This window comes from Myxine glutinosa, chromosome 5, assembly GCF_964187855.1.
Source record: "Myxine glutinosa chromosome 5, kmMyxGlut1.1, whole genome shotgun sequence".
In the NCBI taxonomy this organism is placed as follows: Eukaryota; Metazoa; Chordata; class Myxini; order Myxiniformes; family Myxinidae; genus Myxine; species Myxine glutinosa.
In genome coordinates, this window is record NC_136265.1 from 42,483,569 (window position 1) to 42,499,919 (window position 16,351).

The 16,351-nt window shown below is 52.9% G+C and overlaps 1 protein-coding gene across 8 annotated transcripts in view; it reads left to right on the forward strand.

Moving 5' to 3' along the window:
• Nucleotides 1-16,351, forward strand: part of LOC137427622 (carnitine O-palmitoyltransferase 1, liver isoform) — a 125,572-nt gene that overhangs the window by 59,755 nt on the left and 49,466 nt on the right. For 7 of the 8 annotated variants that reach the window (XM_068117228.2, XM_068117230.2, XM_068117232.2 and 4 more), the window contains exons 7-10: nucleotides 2,310-2,384; nucleotides 5,070-5,174; nucleotides 5,406-5,490; nucleotides 7,598-7,799. In XM_068117228.2, coding sequence (XP_067973329.2) covers nucleotides 2,310-2,384; nucleotides 5,070-5,174; nucleotides 5,406-5,490; nucleotides 7,598-7,799 — 467 coding nt within the window. The remainder of the gene's footprint in view (nucleotides 1-2,309; nucleotides 2,385-5,069; nucleotides 5,175-5,405; nucleotides 5,491-7,597; nucleotides 7,800-16,351) is intronic. The other variant, XM_068117231.2, reaches the window with a different exon arrangement.

Here is a 16,351-nt window from a genome sequence, read left to right on the forward strand (position 1 = left end):
ATAAACATTTAAAAAATTTCGGGTTTTAAAATTAGCGTATTATTAGCACTAGCAGAAGAGAGAGGGATTCGAAGGGAGGGAGCGCAGCGCTTCTAGCGCTTCTGACTACAGCACACCTTAAAATTAAAAAAACTTCGGGTTTTAAAATTAGTGTGTTACGCGTAATTAGCGCTAGCAGAAGAGGGAGGGAATCTAAGGGAGGGAGCGCAGTGCTCCCTCCAGCGCTTCTGTTAGCGTAATTAGCGTATTTCGGAACGTTAATTTTTCAACTTCATTATTCGGAATCAGTACGTCCCAGAGAACCTTCGTAACGTTAATTTTTCAACTTCATCCGATTGACATGGGACCAACGGCATGTGACAAAGAGTGAAACATACAGGCTACATTTATTTGACGACAATGAGTTCCGACTTCCGACCTCGGTGGGATGACAGGCTGAGTCAACCCCCCTGGTGTGAAGGGGGAGGAGGAGGGGAGGGGGAAGAGAAGGGGAGGGGAACGAGGGGGAAGGGGATGGGAGGGGGGAGGGGGAAGGGGGAGGGGGAGGGGGAAGGGGGAGGGGTGGGGGGAGGGGAAAGGGGGGGAGGGGGAGGGGAGGGGCCCTTCTTCCCCTGGGCACCCCCGCACCCTTCCCTCCCCCCTTCCCCTCCCCCCTCCCCCCCCCTTCCCCCTCCCCCCCCCATTCCCCTCCCCTCCTCTTCCCCCTCCCCTCCTCCTCCCCCGCTTCCCCCTCCCCCCTCCCCCCCGTTCCCCTCCCCTCCTCTTCCCCCTCCCCTCCTCCTCCCACTCCCGTGCAAAGCCGGGTACCTCTGCTAGTCGGTGAATAAGGGTTAAAAAAAAACGTATCACAGACAGAAGATGAGAGACGAAAACCAAAGGCCCATCAATCATCAGTGGAAAAAAGCAATTGTTGTCCCGATCCCGAAGACTTGTAGACCAGTTAGGGATAAACTCAGGCTAATATCGTTGACGAATCACTTTGCAAAATTAGCTGAAATCTTGACTGACTCAATGGATACTATTGATACCAATCAGTTTGGCAACCGGGCAAGTTATTCTACCTCCTAATGGGCAATTAAAAATACCATGAAGTTGAATACTGATAGGTGTGCCCTTAAGGACTCGATGGCATATTGTTCATGAAAGTAAACGTAACCTCTTTTGTGTTGTTTTTTTTTGTATACAAAGTCGAGGCTCATGTAAGAGCTAACACATAAAACCATAAACAGAAGCACACATGAAACATATAATAAAGGGAGCGGGAGACAGGAGGGGGAGAGAGAGGGAAGCACACAAGCACAACAACAGTAGAGAAACAGAGATGTCGGTAGATCTGTGGAAGGGAGAGGGTTGGGGGATGGAGCGGGGAAAGGGGGAGTTGGGGGGGGGGGGGGTGGTGGGAGCAAGGTACATGGTATAAAACAAATGGACACTACTACGACTTTCAAGAAAGAAAACAGAATTTTATAAAGGTGGATTTGGGGTGGATTAACGGGGGTAGAAAAGATCAAGGTTTTGGATGGAGGAAGATAAGAGATGGTGGTGAACAGGTGTTTTAAAGACCTGGAGGGAGGAGTGGGATTGAAGGGAGTGGGGGAGTTTGTTCCAGAGGTGGGAAAAAAGAGGAATGAAAGAGTGAAGGTGAGCAGAGAGTCTTGATTTTGGCAATTTCACAAGAAGAGGGTTTCTGGCAGATGTTGTGCGTCCTGCAGGAATATTTGGGGGACAGAGCACAGACAAAGGAGGGGAGCTAGGCCAGAGAGGAGTCGGTAGAAGACAGAAAGACCACCTACCTGCCTGCAGTAAGTGAAAGGCCCTCAGAATCCGCTTCATCGTGGGAGATTCCAATGATTCTAAAAGCTTTGGTTTCTACAGCGAAAGCTGAGCTAGGTGTGAAGCAGGAGCACCGGCCCATAGGGGAGAACAGTACTCCATCAAACTGCGGGTGAAATCTTTGTATGTGGTGAGGAGCTCAGAATTGCAAAGGAAGGACTTCACACGACGGAGGATGCCCAGACGGCGACTGGCTTTGGGGGCCAGCTTGGAGATGTGTTTTTTCAGGGAAAGATCATGGCAGATGGTGAGACCCAAAAGCTTGAGTGATAGAACTTCTTTGAGAGGTTTGTTGAGAAAGTAGATTGGAGGGTTCTCCAGACGGTCTTTTCGGAGAGACCTAGTGAGAGTGTGTTGTTAAGTAAATGTGTCGTACACGACTAAAAATAATACCATAGCTTATTTGACACCTGCTTTCCATACAAATCCAGTACCTTTTCACAATTTCAATGCTAATTGCAAATTTGTGCTTGCAGGTGAGTGAAGAGATCGAAAGGACATTGTTGAAAAGCCGAAAGCCACTTCTTGCAGGAAGCACCTACTTTTTAGGGGTAGGTGGGTGAGGTGGCCTATTGGTGCATGAGGTTCTCAGAGGGTTTCGTTCTAAATCCACCTAAGGTAGGATTTTGATGCTAAGCTTCTGCAAACTGAGCTAATCCCAAGATAACTAGAAGATAAGACCCGTCACTTCGCTGATGGGAATACCAATGTTTATAGCTAGAGCTAGATTTACGTATGCTTTAATAGGTGGTGTATAATCAAAAATACTGTTTGATAGGGCGACACATTACTGTTATGTGAATGGAATGGATTTGTTGAAAGAAAAAGTATTGAATGTAGCAAACGTTTCCAGAATCTAATCGATATGAGAAACGGGATTGAATTAGACTCGGCATTGTTATATGCGAAGAAGAAGATGAAGTAGGAGGAGTTTTTGTTTTAATCAGTAAATTGAAACGGGCCCATATATTCTAACCTTACTCAACTATATCATACTGTTTGCAGATTGCCTAGCATCTGACTGCTAACGCTGCCGATTGTGTATGGGGGTACCGTTATTGCTTTATTAGGACAATTGGTGATGGCCGAATGCACGATTGTTATGCTGTGGTGGCATTGTTGCTAAAAACCCATCTGGTTCACTCGTGACCTTGAAGAAGGAGATAATGCTACGTGTGGGAAGAGATGCAGATGGTGACTGTGTGTGGCTTAGAGGAAATAGCTTGAGGTCCGACAGTCAGTGTGTCCTGAAAACGACAATTGGCGTTTGTTGATAGCTCAATGCATCCAAAGTGAACGAAATAGAACAGGGATATGGATAGATCGCACGAGTCAGTGTGTATGTGTGGCCAACGTGTCTGGGATTTTATCCGCTGGCTGGGTTCGCTCGCCAGCACGGACCTCTCACACGCCCGCACTCCTTCGCCAGCCCTCTGCTGCACTGTCACCAGTTCATCCTCGCAGGTTCACCAGTTCATTTTGTGTCGATCCCGAGATGCACACCTCCATTTTGGGCTTCATTCTAGGTTTCTATAGCCACAATTTGCCCTCCATCGTGGCCAGATGCTGTACGATCCACCTGCTTGCTCATTGAAGTGACGTCTGTCCCGGCAATGCCCATTGGCTCTTCCAAGCTTGGCAGCTTTGCAGTGTAAGGCATAGGTCTGTGCCGGCCTGTGGAGCATCCACTCAGTCTTTCCGCTCGGCCGTGCCTGCTCAGGTTTCTACGTGGTATTTGCCATGTAGAGTGGTTTGATTTGTGCGGTTGTGTTTGTTGGTACAAAGCGTGGTTGTAAAGTGTAAGGATGTTGTAAAAGTGTGTGTGTGTGGATGCGCTGTCGAGGCATAGAGATAGAAATAGAAATACAGAAATAAATAGAGAAGAAGAGTCACAATCGGGTTTGATTTTTCTACAAACACAACGCATATTCCCTTCCCATGGAGAAGAAGGAGGGGACCCAATTTAGCAACACAATACAGTCAGACCCCACTATTCGTGGGGGATATGTTCCTGGGAAATGCCGCGAATTACGAAACCGCAAATGGCGGGGCATTGTTTCAATGGAAAAGGGGGGATTGGTTCCCGAGTCACGAAAATCCGTGAATAGAGAGAAACAAATCGCATATGGCGAGGCAAAATCCACAAATGGTGAGGCAAATCCTGAGAATGTCAATGATAATCTGCGAAGGTCGATGAAAGTCCCGGAAATGGTGAGACAAAACTCGTGAATGCCAGCTGTAATCCCGCAAATGGCGAGACAAATCCCGCGAATGTCGACGATAATCCGCGAAGCTCTCTATTATATTGCGGCTAAAATTCACGGCCGCGAAAGCCATGAAAACGCATAGCACACAGCAGTGAATGTTGAAGCAGGTCATGCTCGTGGCTCATAGATCTTTTTTTGCGTATGTTCAGCTGCTTTATGCATGGCTGGTGAAAGATGGGTTTTATAAATGTGTCAAGCTAGCGACTTGTGAAAAAAATATTTTTGAGCCCCCGAAAAACCGCGAATTAGTGGGACACTGCCGCGAATAGAAAAAAACCGCGAATTCGCAGGACACTGCCGCGAATAGAAAAAAACCGCGAATTCGCAGGACACTTTCCCGCGAATAGAGAAACAGATCGCATTTTATCAACTGCAAATACATGGAACCGACGAATAGCGTGGTCCGACTGTATACTACGGTGATAACTACACGAGTGTTCCTCTATGTGTATTGATGCGCTTCCCCCCAAGTGCCCAGGTCCTCATCCCACCTACACTCCCCCTCCCAATGCCTCAACCTCCCTCTCCAAACTTTCTGCCCCCCAACCCCAACTCTCTGTCATCCCCTTCTACTTTCCGAGAAATGTTCCCATTCCCTTTTGTTAAGAACAAGGTTAAAAGTAAATCACGATGGAACAACAATTAATTAACCATCTCGCGGGATTCCTTCATCTCGCGATTCTTCACTAAAAATAGCAGTTAAGTAACCTAAATAAATAAAAAAGCATACAAGGTCATTGATAACGGAAAAAATCATATACTACAGGAACTCCTCAGACAAAGATCTTTGTAATGACGTGGGTTCTATGGTTCCTGGTCGAGTAGTTTCAGAGAAAATTGTCGGAAAGATAAACAGAACAACAAACAAACAATAAAGTTTTTATTGTACAAAATTATTATTATTATTTAATTCTTCACCATATGCCTTATTCCCCATGTTCTTTCTGCTTTTCTTACCTCTGATCTCAGGATGCTCTTCCCACTCAAACAGCCAACCAGGCGGCTCGAGCAGCCAACCTTGTACACGCGACTCTTCTCTTCCGCAAGAGTGTCCGACAGGGTGACATGCAACCGGTAACTAGAGTAGGACTTACATAATTATCTATCCTTAAATCTTATCCAACCAGTCAATATATGAACAAGCTGCCCAGATCACCAGGCAGATATGAACTATACAAGAAGCCATCATTTATCACATAACGAGCCAACCTAAGGATGAACAGTTGCAGTAACAATGCAGTGAGTTGTCATTATGGTTGGAGACCTTTGCACCTGCTTCCAGGACAACCTCCTTTTGTGTGTCAGGTTCTGCTCCAAGGTGTCATCCCCACCTGCTGCAAGCAGTTTTCCCATTTGTTCGATGCCTGCCGTGTGCCTGGGACAGAGCAAGGTATGGCGATCACCAGTCAGGCACACTTTGGAATGTGGTTCTTTGATGGGCAGGTGTGATAATTAAAATAAATTGACCATTTTATTCATTTTCTGTTCATTATACTTTTTGGAAAAGTGGACGCAACGAAAGGGCAAGATACCTCGGTGGTTTATTTGCCTCTAAGTATTCTAGTCTGGGTTCAATTCTTGGTGGATTAGTATCAGGCCGCAACCTCTCGTATCACCTGGCAGACAGTGCATACCGTCATGGAGTACACCGACCTTTCAGAGGGGACGTTGAGATGGCACTCACTTGTTGCTGTGGAATATCCCATGACCCCTCTCAAAAAGAATAGGCCATTGTTTACCAGTACCATGGCCAAATTCCTGCTTCCTGGTTCTGGGACAGTATCTGTTTTCTTATTACCTTTTATATTCTACAAAAGTAAGAAAAGAGCTAAATAATGTCGTGCGACTCCGGTTAACACCAGAGACCGCGGATAGGCCTAAACGGTTTTATTCAGAGGCAACAACCAATACGGATTTGACTATCAAATGCGGGAGGAAGAAGGAAAATGGAAGGCTGCGCAAGCGCTTACCTTCAACGAACCCACGGCAGCTTCGATCCTGCAGGAAATTAATTCAACCGGGCACAGGTTTAACAGGGGATGGAAAATAATACAAGGGTTTATTGAAAAGAAACGTAGGGACAGGAAAACGCGATATTATATAAAGTGCCTAGATTGGGTTCCCACACACTGACGTCAAATACAGACGGGGGGAGTGAACAACCAAAATAACACGTCCGTTATGTAATTGGGAACCGGGAGCTCGGTCTTATCTGTCTTGTCGTCTTCAATCTCCGGCGTGGAGGAATCTTCCGCCCGCCTCACACGCAACGCTAGGCCCGTTCACAGCACCGAGCCTCGCTCCCGCACAAGCACCGCTCCAAGCACCACGAGGTCGATCTTCACACACGATCGATAAGCCAACTCTCAAGCCAACTCAACCAGGGCCAAGACTGTGAGCCAATGTAACCAGGGACAGGACTCTCTCCACTCGAGATCGCACCGGGACTGCCAGGGCCAGGAATCTGCGCACAGAGTTCCGCGCGCTCTTTTTATAACCTCTAGTGGTGACGTCAGCCTCGGCGCAGCACCCAACCAGAGCCTCGTAACTTCCCGCCCTTTGTCGACCCGCTTCGCGCCTTCCGCGTCCATTCGCGCCAACCAATCACAGCCCTCCTGGGCGTGGTATAGCACGTAGCGTGTAGTGTGATCATAGCACGTAGGTGCAGCTGGCCACGGCCCATGCGGCGGCGCCCCGAGCCCCCCCCCCCCTTGCCCATCCGTCTTCCAAAGTCATGTCAGGGAAGGGATTTATTTAATGTTGCGCTAGGGACCTAACTACGTGTCTACAGGTGTGCATTGCCATAAGGGACAAAGGTTTGGCTACCAGGTGTGGACACACAGGGGCGTTATTCTTTAATCCCTATTCTATTTATCACTCGAACATCCTGGTATGTCCACAGGTATACATCTTAACTGACAAATCGCCTAAACACACAGAACTTATTACAGGTCAGATTCCTTACCGCGACAGACGAATACCTACCTACACAGATCTATCTGGCTCTACATATTGCTACCCCACCGACATAACAATAATATAGAGGGTGGTGGGTTAACAGACTGGCAGGGGGTAGAGGGATGGAGAACTACTCTCAGATTTATTAGTTTGATAAGGGAGTAGTGGTCAGCGAACCTAGAATAGTTTTATATTGTTGATCGGAGGATCCGAATCAAACCCAGATGCAGTCGTGTTAACAATGTGCAGGAATTTACTGAGGTCTCTTTACGGGAATCAAAGACGTCCGAGGCGTTCGGATTCCGAGTCGATTTTATTTTATCGAAAAGCAACCATAATTATAACCCAGAACCGGAAATCCGGTGGAGGGAATTAATTGAAAGCAAAGTAAGTTGTACTCTACCTCAAGCTTGAATTTTCTGAAATCTTCTAGTATGACACAATTTGGGAGTAATATGCTCGATATAAATGATTCGTCTAATCACTCGTTTTTGCACACATCAGTGTTTTTGTTTCTGTTTTTGTTCTCTCTTGCAAAGACCACTGGAACATCTCCGAATCTTCTCCATACATTGTAGTCATGTGTTCAGGAAACTTTTATAAACTCTGGACCACTCGGGGAGACCTGGTGCTCCCACCTTCTGATCTTCAGTGGCAAATCAGCTGGATCCTCAGTTCATGCTCTCAGCGTAGCACGCTGCCACCTGAGGCTTGCCTCGCTGCACTGACTACAGGCCCCAGGTGTGAAGTGTTTTTTTTTCCAATCAATTGATATGCTATTGATTACCTCTGCCACCAAAGGTGGTTGGAGGTTATGTTTTCACCCCTGTCTGTCTGTCTGTTTGTTTGTGATATCTCAAAAAGTTGTGGACGGATTCGGATGAAGTTTGGCAGAGATGTAGCGTATTTGACAAGGACGAAATGATTAGATTTTGGTGAAGATCCAGATCCGGATCTGGCTAGTAGAATTTTTAAAGCGATTCTTCACCATTGGGAGATAGGGCTATAACCGATACATAGCAGGTTAGCTGAAAAAGTTGTGGACGGATGATTTTGATTCAATATGATTCTGTATTGTGATTTTCTGGTCTACTCTAGGATACAAAACGTAAACTGTTCACCTGGCGGAGGTATCCTGAATGTTGTTATCAGTATATGTATCAAAGATAGCCTTGACCATTAATGAGACACTGAAGGAACTGCGCTCCAACGCGAGTTGAAAGAATTGACGCGACCAAAGACGGAATTCGTCCGAGTTGCTTTATTGAAACAAAACAGCTCAGGTATTCTGACTAGCCCGTTTTTCGGGCAACAATATATATACACATTTATGTCGGGAAGTTTGCCCGGCAAAAGCTATACCGGGCATGCCCGGGTATCAAGGGTGAGCCTTGGAAAGGCGAGTCTGGACCTGCCCGGGCGTGTTTGGCTGCGGCCTGGCAAGTCGAGGCTGGGCATGCCCAGGCGCTCTGGGCGAGCACTGGAAAGGCGATAGCGGGCATGCCCGGACGCTCTGGGCGAGCCCTGGAAAGGCGATAGCGGGCATGCCCGGACGCTCTGGGCGAGCCCTGGAAAGGCGATAGCGGGCATGCCCGGACGCTCTGGGCGAGCCCTGGAAAGGCGATAGCGGGCATGCCCGGACGCTCTGGGCGAGCCCTGGAAAGGCGAGAGCGGGCATGCCCGGGAAAGACGAGACCGGGCGTGCCCGGGAGGTTCGGGCGTGCCCGGGAACAGTGAGTCCGGGCATGCCCGGGAGAGGCGCGTCTGGCCGTGTTCTGGCCGGTGCAAGGCGATTGTGTGCATCCAGCGGTAACCGCTACACACGCCCCTCCAGAATCGACCTGCACCGGCAGGGTCAATTTAAGGGGGGTCCGGAAGACCCGGCCGAAGCGACCCCTGGAGGGTCGTGGGGAGGGGTCTGAGGTGGTGGTGGGTGGTCGAGCGGGGGGAACTGTGGACGGGGGGCGGCCTCGCCGCGGAGGAAGGGCCAACCGTGGTGGTCGGTCGACGTCCATGTGCGCCGGTTTGAGGCGGTCCACAGAAATCCGGTCCGGCCGGCCGCCGAAGTCGACGATGAAAGACTTGTCGCCCCGTCGCAGGACCCGGAAGGGCCCGTCGTACGGCAGCCGGAGTGGCCCCCGATGCGCGTCATGACGCACAAAGACGTACTCCGCTGTGCGAAGCGCCGGGGGGACGTAGGACTGGGGGCCACCGTGGCGGGACGTCGGCACGGGGGCAAATCGTCGGGTGGCCTCCTGGAGGTCCGAGCGCTGGCGAGCGGCGGACCAGGGACTGGTAGCGTCAGGCACGAATTCGCCCGGGACGCGGAGTGGCTGGCCGTAGACGAGCTCGGCGGCTGACGCCTGGAGGTCTTCCTTGGGGGCCGTGCGAAGGCCCAAAAGGACCCACTGCAGCCGGTCGGCCCAACCGTCGTCCTGAAGGCCGGCCATGAGTGCGGCCTTCATGGAGCGGTGAAACCGCTCGCACAACCCATTGGCTTGGGGGTGGTAGGCCGAGGTGCGGTGCAGCGTGACCCCCAACGAACGGGCGACCGCGCCCCAAAGCTCAGACGTGAACTGTGGGCCGCGGTCGGACGAGATGTCCGCTGGTGCGCCGAAGCGCGCGACCCAGGTGGCGATGAACGCCTGCGCCACGTCGGCGGTGGTGGTGGAGGTGAGGGGCACGGCCTCCGGCCACCTGGTGGTCCTGTCCACCATGGTGAGCAGGTGGGTGAACCCCCGCGAGGGGGGCAGGGGACCCACCAGGTCCACGTGGACGTGGTCGAAACGCCGTTCAGGCACGGCGAAAGGTGCCAGCGGGGCCTGGGTGTGGCGGTGGACCTTGGCTCGCTGGCAGGCCGTGCAGGCGTTGTTGGCCCAGTCGCGGATGTTTCGTCGAAGGCCGTGCCAGACGAAACGCGCCGACACCAGCTTCTGAGAAGCTTTCCGGCCCGGGTGAGAAAGGCCGTGGATGGAGGCGAAGATGCGGCGCTGCCAGGAAACGGGCACGATGGGGCGAGGCTGGCCCTGGGAGACGTCGCAGAGCAGGACGGTGCCCGCGAAGGGGATGTCGGCCAGGCGGAGGCCCGTGTCCGCCACGCGGAGTGCCTGCACAGAGGCGTCGGTGGTCTGGTCGGCCGCCATGAGCATGAAGTCCACGCCGAGGTGGACCGCGTTCGCGCTGGCCCGCGAAAGGCAGTCGGCCACGGCGTTGTCTTTGCCGGCGACGTGCTGGATGTCCGTGGTGAACTCCGACACGGCGGAGAGGTGGCGCTGCTGGCGGGCCGACCACGGCTCCGTGACCTTAGCCATTGCGTAGACCAACGGCTTGTGGTCGACGAAAGCCGTGAACGGGCGGCCCTCCAGGAGGTGTCGGAAATGGCGAACGGCCAGGAATAACCCGAGCAGCTCGCGGTCGAACGTGCTGTAGTTTAACTCGTTCGGCCGGAGTTGCCGGCTGAAAAAAGCGAGTGGCTGCCAAACCCCGTCCACCCATTGCTCATGGACGGCGCCCACCGCGTAGTTGGAGGCGTCCGTAGTGAGGGCGATGGGCGCGTTGAGCACCGGGTGAGCCAGCAGCGTTGCGTCGGCGAGGGCCCGTTTGGCACTGGCTAAGGCCGCGTCCATGGCCGCGGACCAAACAATGTCATGCTTGGCCGGCTTGCCCCAGAGGGCCTCGTAAAGGGGCCGCATGAGCTGAGCAGCGCGGGGCACGAATCGGTGATAAAAATTCACCATGCCGAGGAACTCTTGGAGGGCCTTGATGGAACGGGGACGCGGGAACGTGGTGATGGCCTCGACCTTGGTCGGCAGCGGCACGGCCCCGGTCTTGGTGATGCGGTGGCCCAAAAAGTCAACGGTCGTCGCGCCGAAGTGGCATTTGACCGGGTTGACAATTAAGCCGTGCTCGCTGAGGTGACCGAACAGTGTTCGGAGGTGGAGGAGGTGCTCGGCGCGGGACGTGCTGGCGACGAGGATGTCGTCCAGATAGACGAAAAGAAACGGCAGGTCGCGCAGCACGCCGTCCATCAAGCGCTGGAACGCCTGGGCCGCGTTCTTGAGGCCAAACGGCATCCGCAAAAATTCGAACAGGCCGAACGGCGTGATGACGGCCGTCTTCGGGACGTCGGCCGCCCGGACAGGTACCTGGTGGTAGCCCCGTATCAGGTCAATTTTCGAAAAGATGACCCGTCCCGCCAAACGGGCGGAAAAGTCCTGAATATGCGGGATCGGGTACCTGTCGGGGGTGGTAGCGTCATTGAGACGGCGGTAGTCGCCACACGGGCGCCATCCACGCCCCGGCTTTGGCACGATGTGCAGTGGCGAGGCCCACGCGCTATCGGAGCGCCGCACGATGCCGAGGTGCTCCAACGCGTCGAATTCGGCCTTTGCCACGGCGAGCTTGGCTGGGTCGAGGCGGCGGGCCCTAGCGTAGACCGGCGGGCCCGTAGTGGGTATGTGGTGCTCGATCCCGTGCCGCACCGCGACGGCCGAAAACGTCGGCCGCGTGAGGGCCGGGAATTCCATGAGCAGGCGAGCGAACTCGTTCGTTGCCGGGAGGGCGCACGCCAGTTCGGTCGGCGCGGAGCTGCTCATTGTGCACGCCAGGGAGCTGAAGGTCTCGGCGTGGACAAGGCGACGTCGTTTGACGTCGACCAGCAGCCCGTGCGCGCAGAGGAAGTCGGCGCCCAGCAAAGCCACGGGGACGCTGGCGGTAACAAAAGTCCATTGAAAGCGCTGGCTGCCGAAGCAGAGGGTGACGACGCGTGGGCCGAAAGTGCGTATGGCCGAGCCATTAGCAGCGACCAAAGAGGGGCCGCAAACTGCGTCCGGCCTGTCCTGCTCGGAGGCAGGTATGACGCTCAGTTGGGCGCCGGTGTCGCACAGGAAACGCCGTCCAGACGCTTTGTCCCGAATAAACAGCAAGTTGCCCGAGTGGCCGGCGCTCATGGCTGGGAATGAACGCCGGCCCGGCCGTTTCCCGACCTGCCGAAAGTGCACGGGGGCCGGCACGTCCGAGCCTTGTGTCCGAACCTGGCGTGGTAATAACACCACGCCCGGTCAGGTGGAGGCCCCGGCCGTCGTGTCGGAAGCGGGCGGTGCGGCGTGGCTGCCGCCAGTTGCACCGGCAGTTCGGCCTCCAACCGCGCAGGGCGCTCGGGCATCGTGGGCGTCGCCTCGGACGGCGGCGGGCTCCAGGTAACCGCGCCGATGTGCTGGCCCGCCGAGGAGATCTTATCGGCTTCCCTGGCGAGGGCGCGGGAATCCGTGATCAACGTGCCAGCCAGGGCGAGGCGTACCGGGTTAGGCAGCTGACGGAGGAATAGCTCCCGGAACAGGAATGCCGGAGAGTGCTCGCCGAGCAACGAGAGCATATAGTCCATGCGCTCGGACGGGCACGTGTCGCCGAGCTCGGGCAGGTCAAGCAGGCGCCGTGCGCGTGCTGCCGGTGAGAGGGCGAAAGCGCCGAGGAGGAGCGTCTTCAGCGCGTCGTATTTGTCAGCAGCCGGCGGGTGCTGGAGGAGGCTCAAGGCGCGGGCCGCGGTGGCGGAACCAAGCTCCGCCACAACATGGTGGAAGCGGGTGTCGTCCGCGGTGATGCCTCGCAGGGCGAACTGAGAGTCCGCCTGGGCGAACCAAACAGCCGCGTGAGCCTCCCAGAAGGTAGGCAGTTTAAGCGTCACTGCCGTATCCATGTCGGTAGGTCACCAATGAAGGAACTGCGCTCCAACGCGAGTTGAAAGAATTGACGCGACCAAAGACGGAATTCGTCCGAGTTGCTTTATTGAAACAAAACAGCTCAGGTATTCTGACTAGCCCGTTTTTCGGGCAACAATATATATACACATTTATGTCGGGAAGTTTGCCCGGCAAAAGCTATACCGGGCATGCCCGGGTATCAAGGGCGAGCCTTGGAAAGGCGAGTCTGGACCTGCCCGGGCGTGTTTGGCTGCGGCCTGGCAAGTCGAGGCTGGGCATGCCCAGGCGCTCTGGGCGAGCACTGGAAAGGCGATAGCGGGCATGCCCGGACGCTCTGGGCGAGCCCTGGAAAGGCGATAGCGGGCATGCCCGGACGCTCTGGGCGAGCCCTGGAAAGGCGATAGCGGGCATGCCCGGACGCTCTGGGCGAGCCCTGGAAAGGCGATAGCGGGCATGCCCGGACGCTCTGGGCGAGCCCTGGAAAGGCGAGAGCGGGCATGCCCGGGAAAGACGAGACCGGGCGTGCCCGGGAGGTTCGGGCGTGCCCGGGAACAGTGAGTCCGGGCATGCCCGGGAGAGGCGCGTCTGGCCGTGTTCTGGCCGGTGCAAGGCGATTATGTACATCCAGCGGTAACCGCTACAACACTGCATATTCCTTTGTTTCCCCTTCCATATAAAAACCATGACTATTCTTCCGAGGGCTAGATCAGGGTATGTAAGACTGGACCTATGGTGATTCTTGTGATTGATTTTGATTAAATGTGATTCTGTATTGTGATTTTCTGGTCTACTCTGCGATACAAAACGTAAACTGTCCACTAGGTGGAGGTAATATTTTCACATTTTCCACCAATGCTTCTTTCCATTCTTCTCTATATTCTTAAACCCTTTCTTCTTCTTCTTCTTTCATATCATATGACCCACCCATTCTTCTCCTTTCTGTTCACCACCTTTTCCCCATTCCATCTCCAGGTGATGCATGACGTCATCGCCGGGCACCCAAGGGGGCCCGGCGATGACGCGCGCTGAAAGGGAGTACTCAGTTGTCACTGGTTGTTTTTTAGTTTGTTTGTTTGTTTGTTTGTCCGGGCGATATCTCAGCCATCCTTTGAGCTAGGAAGTTGAAATTTTGGCACAATAGTGAACACGTGCTTCGGCAAAAATAGTATATTTTGTTTTTTGATTAATCAATTAATTGATCATTTACTTAATCATTATCAATTAATTAAGCAATTATTTTTTATTTTTTATTTTTTTTGTATACAAGATCGAGGCTCGTGAAAGAGCTAACATTAATCACACAAAAAGACAAACCGACACACAAAACACAAAAAACAAGGGGAGCGGCAGACAAGATGGGGAGAGACGGGGAAGGACACAAAAGAGAGGGGGAAGAGGGGGAAGGACACAAACACAACATTTGAGAGCAGGGACATCGGGAGGACTTGGGGGGAGGTGGGAGAGGATTAAAACATATGAACACTGCAAGGACTCTGGGGTGAATTACCGGGGGTAGAAAAGATCAAGGTTTTCGATGGGGGACGATAAGAGATGGTGGTGAACAGCTGTTTTAAAGACCTGGAGGGAGGAGTGGGATTGAAGGGAGTGGGGGAGTTTGTTCCAGAGGTGGGAGAAAAGGGGAATGAAAGAGTGAAGGTGAGCAGAGAGCCTAGACTTTGGCAGTTTAACCATAAGAGGGTTGCAGGCAGATCTTGTGTGACCTGAAGGAATATTGGGGGGACAGAGCACAGAGAGAGCTGGGGGAGCAAGGCCGGAGAGGAGTCGGTAGAAGACAGGAAGACCACCAACCTGCCTGCGGTGAGTGAGTGAAAGGCCCTCGGCGTTGACTACATCGCAGGAGATTCCAATGATTCTGAAAGCTTTGGCCTCAACAGCGTGAAGCCGAGCAAGGTGTGAGGCAGGAGCACCAGCCCAGAGGGGGGAACAGTATTCCATTGAGCTGCGGATGAAAGCCTTGTATGTGGTGAGGAGCTCAGGTGTGCCAAGGAAGGACTTCGCACGACGGAGGATGCCCAGTCGGCGACTGGCTTTGGAGGCCAGCTTGGAAATGTGGTTTTCCCAAGAAAGATCATGGCAGATAGTGAGACCCAAAAGCTTGAGCGACAGAACTTCTTGGAGAGGATTGTTGAGAAAGTAGATGGGAGGGTTGTCCAGTCGGTCCTTTCGGAGAGACATTGTAAGAGTGTGAGATTTGTCAGGATTAAAAGACATGTTCCACTTGTTTGACCAGTCTGTGATTTTGTCCAGGTCTGCAGAGAGTGAGGAGGCTGCAGACTGCCGATCTGAGGGATGAGGAATGGAGCGACAGAGAGTAGAGTCGTCAGCAAAGAGATAGAGAGGATTTTCAAGAGAGTCAGAGAGATCATTGATGAAGACCAGAAAAAGCACAGGGCCCAGAACACTACCTTGGGGAACTCCAGCCTGAACAGGAAGAGGAGATGAGAGAAACCCATTCAGGGCCACACGTTGACTACGACCAGAGAGGAAGTCCGACAGCCATGCGTGGAGATTTCCATGGATACCAAAGGAGGAGAGTTTGGAGAGCAGAGCAGGGTGCCAGACCGTATCGAAGGCACGTGAAATGTCAAGGGAGACAGCTCTAATTTCCTGTTTGGCGTTGAGGACCTCCATCCATTGTTGAGAAAGCAGAAGCAGCATGTCCAGAGTCGAGTGACCAGATCTGAAACCAAATTGATGATCAGAGATCAAGCCATTGGAGAAGAGGAAAGATTTAATATCTGAAGCAATGATGGATTCCATGACTTTGCTGATAATTGGGAGAAGGCTGATTGGTCTGTAGTTGCTGGGATCTGTTTTTGCACCTTTTTTGTGCAAAGCGGTGATGTTGGCTGATTTCCAAGCAGATGGCAGATGACCTTGAGCAAAAGAGAGGGTGAAGAGAACAGAAAGAGGGAGTGAAAGAGCAGAAGAACATGATTTTAGGACCCGTGGGCTGATGCCGTCAGGACCAGTTGCAGAATCAGAGTCGAGGGTTGACAGAAACTTTTCCACCTTGTCAGGAGGAAAGGACACAGAGTCCAGGAGCAGCTGGGTACGACTGGGTACGGTGGGTACAGAGAGGGATGGGTTTGGGACACAAGATTTAGAGGCAAACACAGAGTTGAGGCATTCAGCTTTTTCACGTGCGGAGTCAGCCGTTAAGCCGTTTGAGGTGAGGGAGGGGATGGAGGGGGAACAAACACCAGAAACAGATTTGACCAGACGCCACCAGGATTTGGAAGAGGGAGACAGATAAGAGAGTTCGGTCTTGAGAATGGTGAGATATTGTTTCCTGGCTCTCCTGAGGGTGGACACACACTTGTTTCGGGCTTTGTGAAAGGAAATGAGATTTCCTTCCGTTGGATTTGCTTTCCAGGAGACGAAAGCAAGTTGTTTCAGGGCAACAGCCTCACCACAAGATTCCGTGTACCATGGACGGGAGGAAGGGTATGACAACTGAAGACGAGATGGTATAAATCTGTGCATGAGAGAGAGCAATTTACTTTGAAAGAATTCCCAGGATGAGTTGATGTCAGAGGCGGTAGAGATGGGAGACCAGTCCAGATGATTGAT